The following is a 15,496-nucleotide window of genomic DNA, read 5'->3' on the forward strand; positions in this document are numbered from 1 at the left end:
ATGTTCCACATCCGCACTAGGTAGTAGAAGTTAGGAGGGGAGTTAGAAAAGGATGTGTTGTAGTAGAAGTTAGGAGGGGAGTTAGAAAAGGATGTGTTGTGTCACCCCTGCTGTTTAATCTTTACTCCGAGTTTCTATTTAAAGAGGCACTGGGCGATTCCAAGGATGGAGTCAAAGTGAATAGCATAAATATGAACAGCATCAGATACGCCGATGATACGTTGTTGATTGCGGATTCCGACTTTGGTCTACAATGACTAGTGATGTGAGTTGTAAAATTACATAACTTACGTTACATAAATTACACGTAACTTACGGTAATATTACATGATACCCGTAACTTAATGTAATTTATGTAATTTTTGGAATTTACGTAATTTATGAAATTTAACGTAACTTATGATAAATTTACATAAATTACCGTAATTTATGTAATTACTGGTAAAATTACATATATTATGGCAACTTATGCGCGCGCAATTGTCGTAAGTGCGGTGCGCCGGTGCCGGCGCGCGCGAACCAGTGGGTGCTATTACGCTCGTCGCTCGTTAGTCGTTCCTTAGTCTGAGTCAGGCAGGTTATGTTTACATTTCTGTTATTGTATGTGTAATGTGTATGTATAAGTTAGTTTTCGACTGTTCTTTCTCTATTCATTCACGCAGCGTTGGTTACTTTACATTTATTTATAAGGAAGCACAGAAACTATAAGGTAAGAAATATATTATTTCTACAAACAGCAAAACACGTGCCGGTGATGTCCATAGCAACCTTAGATTGGGAAACACAGGGGCGGGCCTATCGCATATCGACTGTACGTTAAATCTAACGCGCGTCATTTTATATGTGGCTACAGTACTTAATTCTGAATTCGGTTTACCAAGTTTTATTCGATTTTTTAGATTAGTTTACTGTACAATAACTATAAGAATGATAGGAGCAACGGGGTACTTGTGCATGTAGCATGTGTAATTGAATTACACTGACATAACTTACTAAATAAAAAATTTTGATAACGTTGAGGGCAAAATAATGTAGTTGTCCGATCCAGTATTCTGCTTATTCGAATTTCATTAAATTGTTACACAGATTCAATTTTAATCTTTCTTCTATTTAAGGATGCCTAACAATTTTTTATGCCCTCGTGCCCATCAAATACTTTGAAAAATAATGTTTTTTCCCTTCTTAATGTTTAAGTCTACCTGAATATTTTTTTTAGGTCATAAAACATGGTGAAACGTAAGACAGATATCTGGCTTTATTTTGAAGTGTTACCTGCGGGTTCTTCTAATCAAAAGACCATAAATGTGAGGTGTAAATTTTGCAAGAGTGTACATGCAAAAAATGCTACAAGAATGAAATCTCATCTTCAACAATGCACTTATGTGCCGCATATGATAAAACTTAAATTCAATATTTTAACTCCAAAGTCAAAGGGGAATCACTCTAAATTTCCATTTGAAACATCCATGAAAAAGATCACATCGGCAAAATTGGATAACGATAACACTGATGCTGCTTGTACATCATCAACGGTTTCCACAGCATCAACATCTGCTTCTGATAACATTCATGTGGAAACACCTGTTTGCACAAAAATCAACAGAATACAATCATTTTGTGATCGAATGACACACGAACAAAATAACGAATTGAATATTTTGCTTGCTAGAGCTATTTACACCAGTTCAGCACCACATTCAATTACCGAGAATGAAGATTGGAAATTGTTTTTTAAAAAAATTAGACCTTCATACACCTTACCATCGAGATATATGTTATCAAATCGTCTCCTGACCGAAGAGTACGAGCGAGTTGAAGTTCAAGTTAATGATAAAATTAAGCAAGCTGACAATTTATCATTGCAATGCGATGGTTGGTCCAACTTGCGAAATGAAAGTGTAATTAATTTCATTGTTACAACACCCGAACCGTTATTTGTCAAATCAGTACTAACAAAAGCAGAGAAGCATACCGCAGAATATATAACAAAATTAATGGTTGAAGTTCTGGAGGAGTATGGACCTAAAAAATTTTTCGCTATTGTGACTGATAACGCAAAGAATATGAGGAAGGCTGTGAGACAATGTGAAGAGATGTATCCCCATCTTGTATCATACGGCTGTTTAGCGCACACATTACATTTATTGTGCAGCGATATTTTGAAATTATCTTCAATAGAGACACATTTGTCACATATTATACATATCGTTAAAACTATTAACCAGTGTCAAGTACTGAGAGCTCAATTCACAGAAATAAGAAATGAGATGAAGTGTGGAGTGTCTCTTAGCCTACCTGTAAAAACAAGATGGGGTTCACATGTAAAATGTCTTCAAGATCTGACTAAATGCAAGTCCGTCCTACAACGTCTAGCAATATCTCCAGATAAAACAATTCAAGATAGAATACGCAGCGCAAAAGCAAATTTACTTGATGAAGGATTCTGGATAAATTCTAGCGCTCTTGTTGAATTGCTTAAGCCAATTACTGAAGCAATAACACGTCTTGAAGGAGATTCTTCGTCAATTCATTTGGTTTGTGAAACTTTCGCGAAAATCGGTAGTAACATATCTACTCATTTAGAATGCGTGAAACTAACGGATTGCGAAAAAACAGAAGCGATGGATAAATTTATATCAAGGAAGGAATACGCCCTTCAACCGATCCATTTTGCCGCAGACTTACTAAACCCTCGGTCTGTTGGTGCAAATTTATCATCAGCCGAAAGGATTGAAGCGATGAAATACATTACTACTATGTCAACCACGACCACGATAGAGATTGGTGATGAAGGAGTGTCAAAGATTACTGAGGATTTAGGAAACTATTTAGCTAAAACAGACTTTTTTGGCGAAACATTTTTATGGAACATACTCGATAATGTCTCTTTGGTTACATGGTGGAAAGGATTTTGTGGACATTCATGCCTCTCCAAAGTTGCAGTCAGGATATTGACAATGCCGTGCACTTCTGCGGCAACAGAGAGAAGCTTTAGCTCCCAGAGCAGCATTCATACGAAGAGAAGAAATCGCCTAACAACTCAAAGGGCAGCAAATTTAAATTATATACAATATAATTCAAAATTGCTGAAACGTTCACGACAACATCACATACAAAGTCAATATCCTATAGAAGAGACTGTACAGAACAACGTTTCGATAGAAGGTAGAAACTTACAGAAGGAGATAGAAGTAATTGAAAACCATATTTCCGAAGAGGAAGAATTAGACGAGGTAATTTTAAATTTAGGCATTTTTTAGATATGTGATATGTGCATGTGATATATGCAGTTTGCTTCTTTTCCGATTTTCCAATGCATTCCACCGTTTTCGAATAAAAAATTATAAATCTTATGTTTTCAGACAATATCATCATGGCATTCAAATACAACAGGAAATGGAAATTCCGACGATGATTTTAATTTTGCTGACTTTGCAATGACCGATGATGAAATTGATCAAAGAATGGAAACTAGGGAACAGAGACCAGCACGCATTTTGAGACAAAGCAAAGTGAACATTTTAGAAAACGTCTTAATGAAATCGGTAAATTAGTGTAAACACATACATATTTATTGTTTATATTCCAAAATTATCAATTTCAGGGTAAAGGCACAGAACAACCCCAAAAAAAAACGGAAGTCGAGAAGGATACTTCAGATGCCGAAAACAAGGTAGTTAGATCTGTATATATTATATTATAAACCCATTATTTTTACTCTCTATGTTTACACTTTCCTATTTAATTTCAGGATGCAGTTCTGGATTTGCCGGAGATAAAAAAAATTACACAAGGCTCATTGGAAGAGCAAACAATTGAAACTTCGACGTTTTATAACAAGAAGGTCTCCAGTTGTCTGCGAAAAAGGAAGTTGTGATTTATAAAAGCCGCTTAAAACAAAACTAAAGAACCTATGTTTTCATTTCTTTATTATTTGTATGTATTTCTTATCCACTTTTCTTTATTTCATAAGTATGTAGTTACTTTGTGTTTATTATATTCAATATGAATGCAAACAATTGATTTTTTAATACAATGAACATAAATTACATAAGTTACATAAATTACATCTGGTTTGTAATTTTTGGGTAATTTTACACGTGTAACTTACAATTTCTGAAATTACACGTAATTTCACATCGCTAACAATGACTCATCGACAAGACCAACTCGACTTGTTAACAATTTGGTAAGAAAATAAACATTAAAAAACCAAAGTGATGTCAATCCGAAAAAACATAATGTACCTCAACCTTTATACAGGCACATTTTAGAACGTCGATAGATTTAAAAGTACTTACCTGGGATGTTGGATCGATAGCAGCCTAAATCCTGATATAGAAATAATATTGAGAAGAGAACAGGCCGGAAAATCTTTCAAAAAAATAAAAAAACTGCTTTGTGATTCTCGAATCAAATCCGAAATTTGACTACGTTTATCAAAATGCTATTGTCTCGTCGATTCTGGATAACATAAATGCAAGAAGATCGTCCATTTCTAGGTCTGTTTGAATAAATCTCTCCGTCCTAGTTTGTTTTCATCAACTAAACTTCTAACAAGACGATTTAGTATATCAGAATAACAGAACTGCAAGAAGATCGTCCAATTCTAGGTCTGTTTGAATAAATCTCTCCGTCCTAGTTTGTTTTCATCAACTAAACTTCTAACAAGACGATTTAGTATATCAGAATAACAGAACTGCAAGAAGATCGTCCAATTCTAGGTCTGCTTGAACATTAGTCTCTCCGTTCTAGTTTGTTTTCATCAACTAAACTTCTAACAAGACGATTTAGTATCAGGATAGCAGAAATGTAAGAAGATCGTCCAATTCTAGGTCTGCTTGCACATTCATTAGTCTCATAGTCTCTCCGTTCTATACGCTGTGAGCTCGTACGTAGAGGGGATATTTATAAATTCGTGAGCGCCAGTAGTGACAAGTCTGTAAACGTTTACCGGAAATTTGACATAAATGTCAATGTGATTAATTTAAAATTAAAAACATTAATTATAAAAAATATTAGTTGATCAAAGCTGTGGTATATATTTTTACCTTAAATATACTTACGTTGTAAATACTGAATTTGCGTTTTTTAATGTTCTGTAATATGTAATTATAAATTAATCTTGGCGCCATCTACATGATAATTGTGAAAATATCCCGAAGTAAGAAATTAATATTTCATCAATAGAACGTCAAACTGATTAGCAAAATCTTTAAAAAATCTATTACAATTTAATTAATTTTTAGCGTTGTAAATATTAAGCAATAACAATTAACCCGCCATTACACGCGCTATGAGGGAATCCCTCACCATATTTGTTTATAACCAATGAAATTGTGTAAACTAATACGATAACCTTAAGCACCCAGGAATGCCTTTAGCATGGTTCATGAGAGGGTATGAAAAAGTTATAGAATATTTCTGGCGGTCAGTGTGCTGTGTGATAGTTGAAAGAAGAGACATCCCTCTTCAAGTGAGGGAATTCCTCACTGCGCGTGCAATCACGGTGAAATCACGTTTCTGTGATCTCAAAGAAACTTTTAGGTTTTTATTTAGTATTTAGGTAGGTTTAATTAAAATATTATTATTTGGATTAGGTTAGGAACAGTGGCACACTGAGCGGGGGGTTTAGGGGTTAAAATCCCACCCAGAGCATATAGAAATATATATAAAAGAAAGTAGGAAAATGTAACTTGTCTTTCACAAATAATACAAAAAACTTTCGGTGCCCAAGCTAACCCATCCTCCCCCCCCCCCAGAGGAAAATTCTAGGTGTGCCACTGGTTAAGAACCCATTTTTAAATTTACCTATTCTAATTGGGAAATAAGCCACAATTTAACTTGAAAAATTGATTTTATTAACGTTTCGAATTCCACCTCGGACGTCGCTACCAAAATACAAAATATTAATAGTTAGTTACATAAATACCACAAAGAAATAGCTTCAGAACAGTTGTTAATTTTAATTTGTATTTTTAGTAAAATGAATTCGAGTAAAAAACGTTAATTTCTTCAGCGGCTTGCTGAAATTGAAAATTAAGGAAACTTGCTTTTGATCTATTTATATTATTTTTACTTTTGTTTTGTTAAATTAATAAAAAAAATTGGTATACGAGACTTTCGATAATGTGTGAGTACAACCCATTTTATATTTATACATGTTGACATTCATTCTTCCTCGAAATAAGTCGAACTTATGTAGGTGAGGGCGACGCTCATACGCGTGCAACCACGTCCGAATAGAAGACGCGTGTAACGGCGGGTTAAATAATAAATTTAAAAATTACCGGTGAAAGTTGAATTAGTAACCGCTAGGAGCGACACCAGCGAAGCTCAGAGCGTATAGTTTGTTTTCATCAACTAAACTTCTAACAACACGATTTAGTATCAGGATAGCAGAAATGCAAGAAGATCGTCCAATTCTTGGTCTGCCTGCACATTAATTAGTCTCTCCATTCTAGTTTGTTTTCATCAAATAAACTTCTAACAAGACTATATTATAGTATCAAGATAGCAGAAATGCAAGATCGTCCAATTCTAGGTCTGCCTGCACATTAGTATCTCCGTTCTATTAGTTAGATTTCATCAACTAAACTTCTTTCATCAGGATATTAGGAACTTCTTTGTATCAGGATATCAGAAATGCAAGAAGATCGTCCGATTCTAGGTCTGCAGTCTGCATGCAGTTTGTTTTCATCAACTAAACTTTTAACAGGACGATTTAGTATAATGATAGGGACTCTGTGCTCTATGCAGTTGAAACATAAACCTTTAAAACATCAACCGTAAATAAATTGAAGGCCTTTGAAATGTGGATCTACCGGAGGACCCTCAAAATTTCATGGACATCGCATACCTCAAACGAAGAAGTGCTGCATAGAATAGACAAGGAAAGAGAACTTTTCTAACACAGTGAAAGTTAGAAAAACATCATACTTAGGCCACATACTGAGAAATAATAAGTACCAATATGGTCAACTAATAGTGAAAGGAAAGATCCTAGGAAGGAAATTACTATTGTGGCTAAGAAACATCAGACAATGGACAGGGCTAAATTTTGAACAGCTGAAGACAGAGAGTTTGTAATAATTGTAGTTGCCAACCTCCATTGAAGAGAGGATATTTTAAGAATAAGAAACATTTGTTTTGGTTCCAGTACTTACAAGTTTTTTAGTAATTTTATGTCTTTTACATCTAAACCGACTTCTTGCTAATGCTCTAATAGTAGGTCTTGTCTCTATCAAATGCTTTTTCGAAGTCTATAAAGCATATAAATACATCTTTCTCTTGATCTTAGCATTTTTGGGCGAGAACTACTAAATAAACTGAAAAGGGTTTCTCCCGTTCCATGTCGGCTCTGAATCCAAACTGATCGTCTTCGATGATCGTTTCACACTTTCTATAAATTCGATTATGTACGAATTATTTTAATAGGTTTTTTACTGCATGGCTCAGCAGCCTTAAGCCTTATCAGACGGAACTCGTTGCAGTGTTGCATTTGTGTTTACACAAATGTTTAAGACAGGAAAAAGAAATAAAACAAGGGTTTAATTTCACATTTATTTCATGAAATAATATCAATAAATATAAATTATTTCCAATAGTACAGAATACACTTACTATATAGTAATATATATAGTAAACAAATATAAAAATCCACCCCGCTAACACAAGTTTCTTTGGAAGGATTAAATAGTCGGGGATGGTTCGAAAAAGCTTTTGACATTCGATAAAATCCCATTTAGACATTTACATAACTGGTTTCAACTGGATACTGTTAACGGTAGGTTAAAATTACTATGTACATATAACTATATATCATAATAGTAACAATCAACTGATTTTTAACAAAATTTCATGGTAAACACTGACTATCACACGTTGTTTTGCTTTTGTCCGATTAAATTAACACCAATACTTAAAAAGTAAAACAGAAAATAAATATTTTTGTAAAAGTAGATGAGTAAACCGGAAAAATTTCTTTGGGCTAGGGAAATTGTGACGTCATTGCTAATGTAAAAGATACGAGCTAAGATTAGAATTTCTCCAGATCTGAGAAAAAATAAAAATTAAATGTGTTAAGTCTATTGAAACATGCCGTGGGCCAATTTTTGACTGGGTAGTACTCTCAGCTAATCATGACAAATGACATTAGAATAGTTTTATGATATGACTGATTAGAGAAAGGCCGAAATTGTGTAAATTTAATTTTCTCAAACTACGCCAGTTACGACCTTGCTCATGTAGTTTTTTATTATTATTAAAGCAAGAAATTCAATTTGCAGTACAAAAAAGAATTCGAATGTTACTGTTGAGTTATTACTACTTTAAAATAGATAGAATACACTACAGCGATCTACAGATCATTTATTCTTTCTTTTCAATTCCACTGCCACTACTCGAATTGATAGAGTACAATTTCTTACCGAAACTTGATAAAATACACTCGTGTATATTAGAAGTCGTCATGATACATAGTTACCTATATTTTTGTTGAGACCTTATTGGATAGGAAATAACAGTCCAATACATTGCGAAATATCCCAGACAACAGTACCAAACCAAAAGATAAGTACGTTGCATGCTATGGTGTACACTATACCAAGTCCATTTCGTTGTTTAATGATTTTATCTATTCTCTTCTTCTACTCTTTCGTTAAGCTTTTTCAGTGCTAAAATTGTTTGGAACAACACAAAAAACGGTAGAAGGACTAGGGATCGTTTAGTTACTGGCAAAGAGCTATACATATATATCTAAATATCACGTTTTCTCAGTTGATCACAATTAAAACATTCAAGCCACTTGTTCCATCACGTTACCATCAAGTAGAACACTCCAAAAACTCTTCAATGCACTGTATCATTAACCTTTGTCGAGCGGCATAATTTTACACCGGTAACAGACGGCATAGGTACAATTGTACCTATAACATATTTTCTTAAAAATTCCTTAATCTAAAGGTAATATTTGTTAGTTTTAAGATAATATTATTTATTGCTAGTATAACTGGTATAGTGTATTCCACGAATATACGTCTGTTTGGGATTATCGCGACAACGAATATTTTAGTGTGCAACATAAGAAGTACGAAAGTATTTTGCACTAATAATTACTCCAATAAACAACAATATAATTTGCAATTTACTTTCGTTCTTCATATTTTGCACAGTAAAATATTCGTTGTCGCGATAATCCAAAACAGACGTATATTCGTGGAATGGGGTATAAAGAATTGTTTAATATTGCAATAAATGAATAATAGGTAATATTCGGTAATTTGTTCTTGTATGGATTTACAAACAAAGATTGAAAGCCGCTTTTAAGTGATCCCTGTTATCTATCGTAAATTATTGGAATTACTGCAACAATAAACTTTTGGAAATAGTGGTCGTAAACAAATTCTAAGAAGAGTATCATTGTATTGTGTTTCAACTGGAAACAGATTTCATCCACATTTAGTTGTTTGGCGTTTGTCAATATTATGTATACCTGAAAATTATCATTAGTATTAATGATTCTAAATCTAGTTTACCAAAATGCCGACAAAAAAAGTATGAATAGAATCAACGAAGAAAACTTGTGTGAGATGGGGAATATGGAGCCTCTGCCACTCATACGTGTAGCTATGTCTCATGATCATCTCAAGACTATGCTAATATTTATAAGATTTGACAACGAAAATACCCGTCAATAACGCAAAAAAGCTGATAAGGCTGCACTCATACGAGATATCTGTACAATGCTGAATAGAAATGTGCAACAAAACTACAAACCATCCCAATGCATAACCATAGATGAACAATTGTTTCCGTTTAGAGGCCATACCTACAAAATGTACACAATATATTATTCCAAACACACTAAACATCGTATTTTGGATTTGTAATGCATCAAACACCTTATCCCATACAAATTCATCTTTATATTTGAAAAACAGAATATTGTTCCCGACAAGTTAACGTTGGCAAACGAACAGTTTTGGATCTGGTCACGTCTTATAAAGGTTCTGGGCGAAAGGTTACCACAGATAACTTTTGACCAGTTTTGAACTCGCTAAAGTCTAGAATTCGTGGGCTCATTTAGAAAAAAAAAATAAGAGATTTTTGCTTACCAATATGAAAGCAATCTAGGAAACTGATAGGGCTGTTTTTCCACAAATCTGGCATACAATCATGATGCTACCGTATGTTCTTATTTGCTAAAGAAAAACAAAGCAGTAGTGTTACTCTCGTCCATGGATATGACAGGACAAGTAGCCTGAAACGATTCAGAATTAGAGTAAACCTAAAGGGAGGTTGATACGATGGATAAAATGCTTGGTAAATGTACGTTCAAGCGTCGAACATTGAGTTGGTACTTGAGCTTTTTTTGTAATATGATTGACGTTCCTTGGTTAGCATCCTACATTATATCGAGACCACAATCCATTACAAAAAAGGACCAACGCAAGAAGTTTTTGAAGGATCTTTCTAAAGATATTTTTCTTGCTGTAGATACTCCTCTTCGGGTATATCTACTTCAGTAACCGGAAGTTACCATGTTTACCGAAACGAACGGAAAAAACAGCCGTAAAACGAGAAAAAGTGTGTAGCATGTTTTCTACCTGTGTGTGACGAACATTCTTTGTCTAAAACGACATGTATGTTGCGAAAATCCACACTAACATTCATTTTTGATTTTTGTTTCAAATAAACTATCATTTAAATACAAAATGTATTGATTTTTTATAACAATTATTAAAAAAATACAAGGTACAAATGTACCTATGCCGTCGTTTATGGGGGTAGGAAAAACGTAAGCCCCCTGCTGGGAACTGAATGAATATTTCTTTGTTATATTTGGCTTACATAATGTACTGGATAAATGTAGAGATGTCACAAAAGTTCAAGTCTTTATCTCTTTAATAAAAAAAGTTATCACAATTTAAAAACTGAAAAGTTACAATTGTACCTATGCCCCCCAACGAAGGTTAAAACCAAAGGATGGTTTACGTAGTAACGATTTTCTTTAATATTGCTTCCATTCGTTCCAAAATCCTCAAAAAACAAATCAATCAATATATGACTAGCATACGCATACAATTTTTTTACTTTTACGATGTCACAGCAGATTACCAACTGTAAACACGAGACAGTGTATGGTGCGCATGTCGAGTGGATTTTTGAGGCGCATTAACAAAATCTCTCGAGTAATAGTCCCGTTCGCGGGTGCCTGAAATTGTCAGAAAATGGGATAAATTGTCAGAAAACGCATGCGCACTTTAAAATAATATAAATAATATCGTTAACAGATAAATATACAAGGTATATTTACCTAGTATAATTTTATAATTAGTTATTAATATTAATTAAAAGTAAATAAACTGCTCGTCAAAAGTTAGGGATATAGAAAATTCTGCTGATTTTCATAGTTGATTTTTTCGCGTACAGACGGATTCGGCTATTTTTTTTATTTTAGCCTTTTCTTTAGTATTTACACAGTTGTGCAAAGGTTTACTCAAACTTATTTTTGTACTTATACCGGGTGGAAGAAAAAAATATGTTTTTCTTGTGTTAAGTTTGAGACACCCTGTAGGGAGAACGAGGTGCAAATGTGAGAATAGATCAGAATAATATTGTAGTCTTATGTTTTGTGAACATGCTGTTGTTTGAATGTCCCTTATATCTTTAGAAACAAAAAAATAGACGGTTTTGTAATTTAACATGTGTTTTAACCGAAACAAAAGTTTGAGACACCTTGTAGGGAGAAAAAGGCACAAAGGTGAGTATACCCCGATATTATGTTGTAGTCTCATATTTTGTGAATATTTTATTTTTTTAATTTCTCTGATATCATTAATAACAAAGAAACTAGACGATGTTACTCTTTAATATGTTTTTCTATGTTTCACATGTGTGATGTGACGCATGTCGTCAGTTAAAACACATATTAAAGAGTAATATCGTCTAGTTTCTTTGTTATTAAAGATATCAGAGAAATTGAAAAAATAAATTATTCACAAAATATGATACTACAACAAAATATCGAGGTATACTCACCTTTGTGCCTTTTTCTCCCTACAAGGTATCTCAAACTTTTGTTTCGGTTAAAACACATGTTAAATTACAAAACCGTCTATTTTTTTATTTCTAAAGATATCAGGGACATTCAAAAAACAAAATGTTCACAAAACATAAGACTACAATACGATTTCGATATATACTCCCATTTGTACCTCGTCCTCCCTACAGAGCGTCTCAAACTTAACATAAGAAACACATTTCTTTTCTTCCACCCGGTATAAGTACAAAAAAAAGTTTGAGTAAACCTTTGCATAACTGTGTAAATACTAAAGAAAAGTCTAAAATAATAAAAAAATAGCGGAATCCGTTAATCTGTTCACGAAAAAATCTACTATAAAAATTCAGCAGAAATTTCTATATCCTTAACTTTTGACGAGCAGTTTATACCGTGTATATTTATCTATTAACGGTATTATTTGTATTAGGTGAGGTTAGGAATTGTCGGCGACAATTTGTCCAGGGTACCCGCGAAGGCAACTACTATCTAACAGAGCTCAATTATTTGTTATGCGTGACAGTAAATGATCCAGTACACTCTGGTATTTTAATTGAATTATTTGTTGGGAGTTAATACGTTGTTTTATAGTTAAAATACCAATAATTACGGTATCATGTATGGACAACCATCCAAATAAATATATAACTCAATTTATTGAGTTGCAAACTCTTCATACACATAAAATAAACAATCCTTGTGAAAATTTCATTTTCATTTGAACAAAAATCATGTGTACTTTGACAATTTTCTCACTTATGCCATTTTCATAAAATGGCAACTTTTTCATAAAATGGCGATTTTTTAGGAATAACGGCTACAACGGTCCTAAAGGTTGAATAAGTATTATAAACTGTCACATAGGCCGTTAAAACAACGGTCCAAGGACTAGCGATAGATTAACCAATGGCAAAAAGGTATATAACAACTAAAAATCACTTGATCTCACGAAAACAACAGTATAAAGCCTACTTGCTCTCATTGCATTACAATTAAAACAGTCAGGAAGCTTGCATCATTACGCTACTAACGAGTACAACATTCCAAGAACTCTTTCAAGTACTACAATTTTCATTAAAACCGAATAATAAATAGTTCATACTACAAGGAGTCTCTTTCCATTCGTTCCAAAATCCACAAAAAATAAATCAACCAATATATTAATTTCATACGTATACAAAATTTTTTACTTTTCCGATATTCACAACGCAGATTACCAACTGTAAATAACGAATCATGTATGGTGCGCATGCCTGTTGCTTGTCGAGTGGATTTTTTATGCGCAATAGCAAAATCACTCGAATAAGATCTAATTGTATGGAACAATGGTATACGGTTTTTCGACGCTTCATTTTTTTCCCTTTTTTCCGCTCTTATGAATGGAAAAACTACCATTTTTTACATTGTCACGTCAGGCTTTTAATCTGTAAGTCTGTTTCAGCTCTTATGCCTAAAACTGTATCATAAGATCGTATACACGTGATAAAAACGAGATAGATCATCAGCAACGATATAATACGAGGTTCGCCACAACATAGAGAATAGTTCTGCCGGAGTGTTGATCTGGTAACAACGAGTTTTGGTTTTATGAACTCGGTGACTGTGTAGTAGTGATGTTGATTACAGTTACTTTCGAGTATTCGTTACAAATCGTTACTTTTGTATAAAGTAATCATTTACAGTATTCGATACTTTGATTACTATGATTACTTTTGTTCCTTTTGTATTTGAGTACCGGTAATCATATCGAGAATCGTATTTCTCAGTAGGTAGGTATTTTGTATAGGTATAGATATAGATAAAAATATAGGGTTCTCGCATTCGATCTTTATTAGTGACATACATTACATATTTTACGTATACCACCCTATCTTCTCTTCGCCCTCACACCCTTACAACGCTTCAAACCGATAACGATATTCGATAACACTCGTAAAATACGGGTCCCGTCCGTTACTCGCTGGGATACGATGGGTAGAAAGTAATCAAGTGCACAGGTTGTAGATACAATAGTCGTTACTCGCTCTGATACGATTGGTACGAAATAACGAAGTAATCAAAGTAGATATAATAGTCGTTACTCGCTCTGATACGATTGGTATGCAGTAATCAGAGTAATCAAAGTAACGATTTGCCTCTTCGTATAGTAACCGTTACTTTCGGTATTCCTAAGGAACGAGTACTTTGTAACGAAGTTACTTTTTCAACATCACTACTGTGTAGATCTCATTTTTCAATTATATTTTTTAATTCTCTCATCGGTATCCTCTTCCTGAATTTTTTGTTTACAGTTGGTAATCTGCCGCAGGAATATTTGATCGGTTTGAGCCTAAATACGTGCAGCAGTACGCATAGATTATCATAACCTAATCGATCATCTGCTGTTATTTTTTTTAACTTATCGACATCAAAAGCAAAGTGCAGTCATAAATATCGTGTGCAAATTCGTTTGAGTGACATTTCTAAACAAATCGAGGATAAACACAAAGGTTTTACGCATATCCGCTTGCGAAAAATATACACTGAGAAAAATTGTTTAGAGGAAATCATAAAAAAGTGTGGAAGAGGTCAGTCTTAGGAGGTGGTAGAGTGTTAAATTCAAATTTGTCGGCACCAGTAGCTATTTTTCTAGTATTCAGAGGGAAAGGTGGAAGAAGAGGAAGTAACAAAATGAAGCAATTGAATTTAAAAAGAATACGAGAACTAAAAAACTGTTTCCAGTATCAACAACGAGCAATCTTACAAAAATCATCATGCTCACGTCGCCTTTTTGGCGAAATATACCTAAAACCTTTGTCGATAGATCCCTTCTCGGGTATTAATATAAATAAAATTAATTTAAAATGAATTTACAGGGGCATCTCGAAATTAATGTCTAATTTGGCATCCCTCGCCAAGCTAACGATATTAGACAGTTTGACCGCCAATCTGGCGGCTTCGTCCAAATTGTCGACTGGAAGGATTTTGAGGCCGGAGGCGGCTATTAATACTTTTGCGTCGTCGACGTTGGTTCCTTGAAGTCGGCAGATGATGGGCATCTTGAGGCTCAATTCCTTGGCGGCGGCAATGATACCTTCGGCTATGACGTCACACCTCATGATACCTGAAAGACAAAGAATACATGTAGAGCTGTTTTATTATACCATTTTATATTATCAGTGAAAAGGTGTTTACTCCGTAGTCTATCTAAACTTTTGTCCAATTATGAGTGTTTTAAACGCGAAAAAGTGGCTGGTAATTGTGATTAAACGTAAATAAATCGGTGTGGAAAATAAATATTTTAAAAACTGTACGTACAAAATATATGTTGGTTGATAAGAGAGGAACTCAGTGAATACCACGAAAAAAAAGTACATAAATATGTAATAGATAAACAAATTGTCAACATAGAAGTGGATCTGCGTATCCTGAAAGGGTTACAAAATAACTTTAGGT

General features: G+C 33.8%; 2 protein-coding genes across 2 annotated transcripts in view; one reads left to right on the top strand and one right to left on the bottom strand.

Annotated features, from left to right (window-relative positions):
- The first annotated feature begins 271 nt into the window (after positions 1-271).
- LOC126887168 (uncharacterized) lies at positions 272-3,622 on the top strand. Its single transcript, XM_050654555.1, has 2 exons — positions 272-3,545; positions 3,605-3,622. The coding sequence occupies exon 1, from the start codon at positions 1,227-1,229 to the stop codon at positions 3,258-3,260; it is 2,034 nt and encodes a 677-aa protein (XP_050510512.1). The 5' UTR covers positions 272-1,226; the 3' UTR covers positions 3,261-3,545; positions 3,605-3,622.
- Positions 3,623-7,549: 3,927 nt separating this feature from the next.
- The window catches only part of LOC114326202 (succinate--CoA ligase [ADP-forming] subunit beta, mitochondrial), a 35,973-nt gene continuing 28,026 nt past the window's right edge, over positions 7,550-15,496 (bottom strand). Inside the window, exon 6 of the mRNA XM_028274517.2 lies at positions 7,550-15,164. Within this exon, the coding sequence (XP_028130318.2) occupies positions 14,911-15,164 (254 nt within the window). The 3' untranslated portion in view covers positions 7,550-14,910. The remainder of the gene's footprint in view (positions 15,165-15,496) is intronic.

The sequence above is a fragment of the Diabrotica virgifera genome, chromosome 1 (genome assembly GCF_917563875.1).
Source record: "Diabrotica virgifera virgifera chromosome 1, PGI_DIABVI_V3a".
Classification (NCBI taxonomy): Eukaryota; Metazoa; Arthropoda; class Insecta; order Coleoptera; family Chrysomelidae; genus Diabrotica; species Diabrotica virgifera.

What these genes read in the sequence shown, in the direction of transcription:
- LOC126887168 (XM_050654555.1), top strand. Translation starts at nt 1,227, where the DNA reads ATGGTGAAACGTAAGACAGATATCTGGCTTTATTTTGAAGTGTTACCT.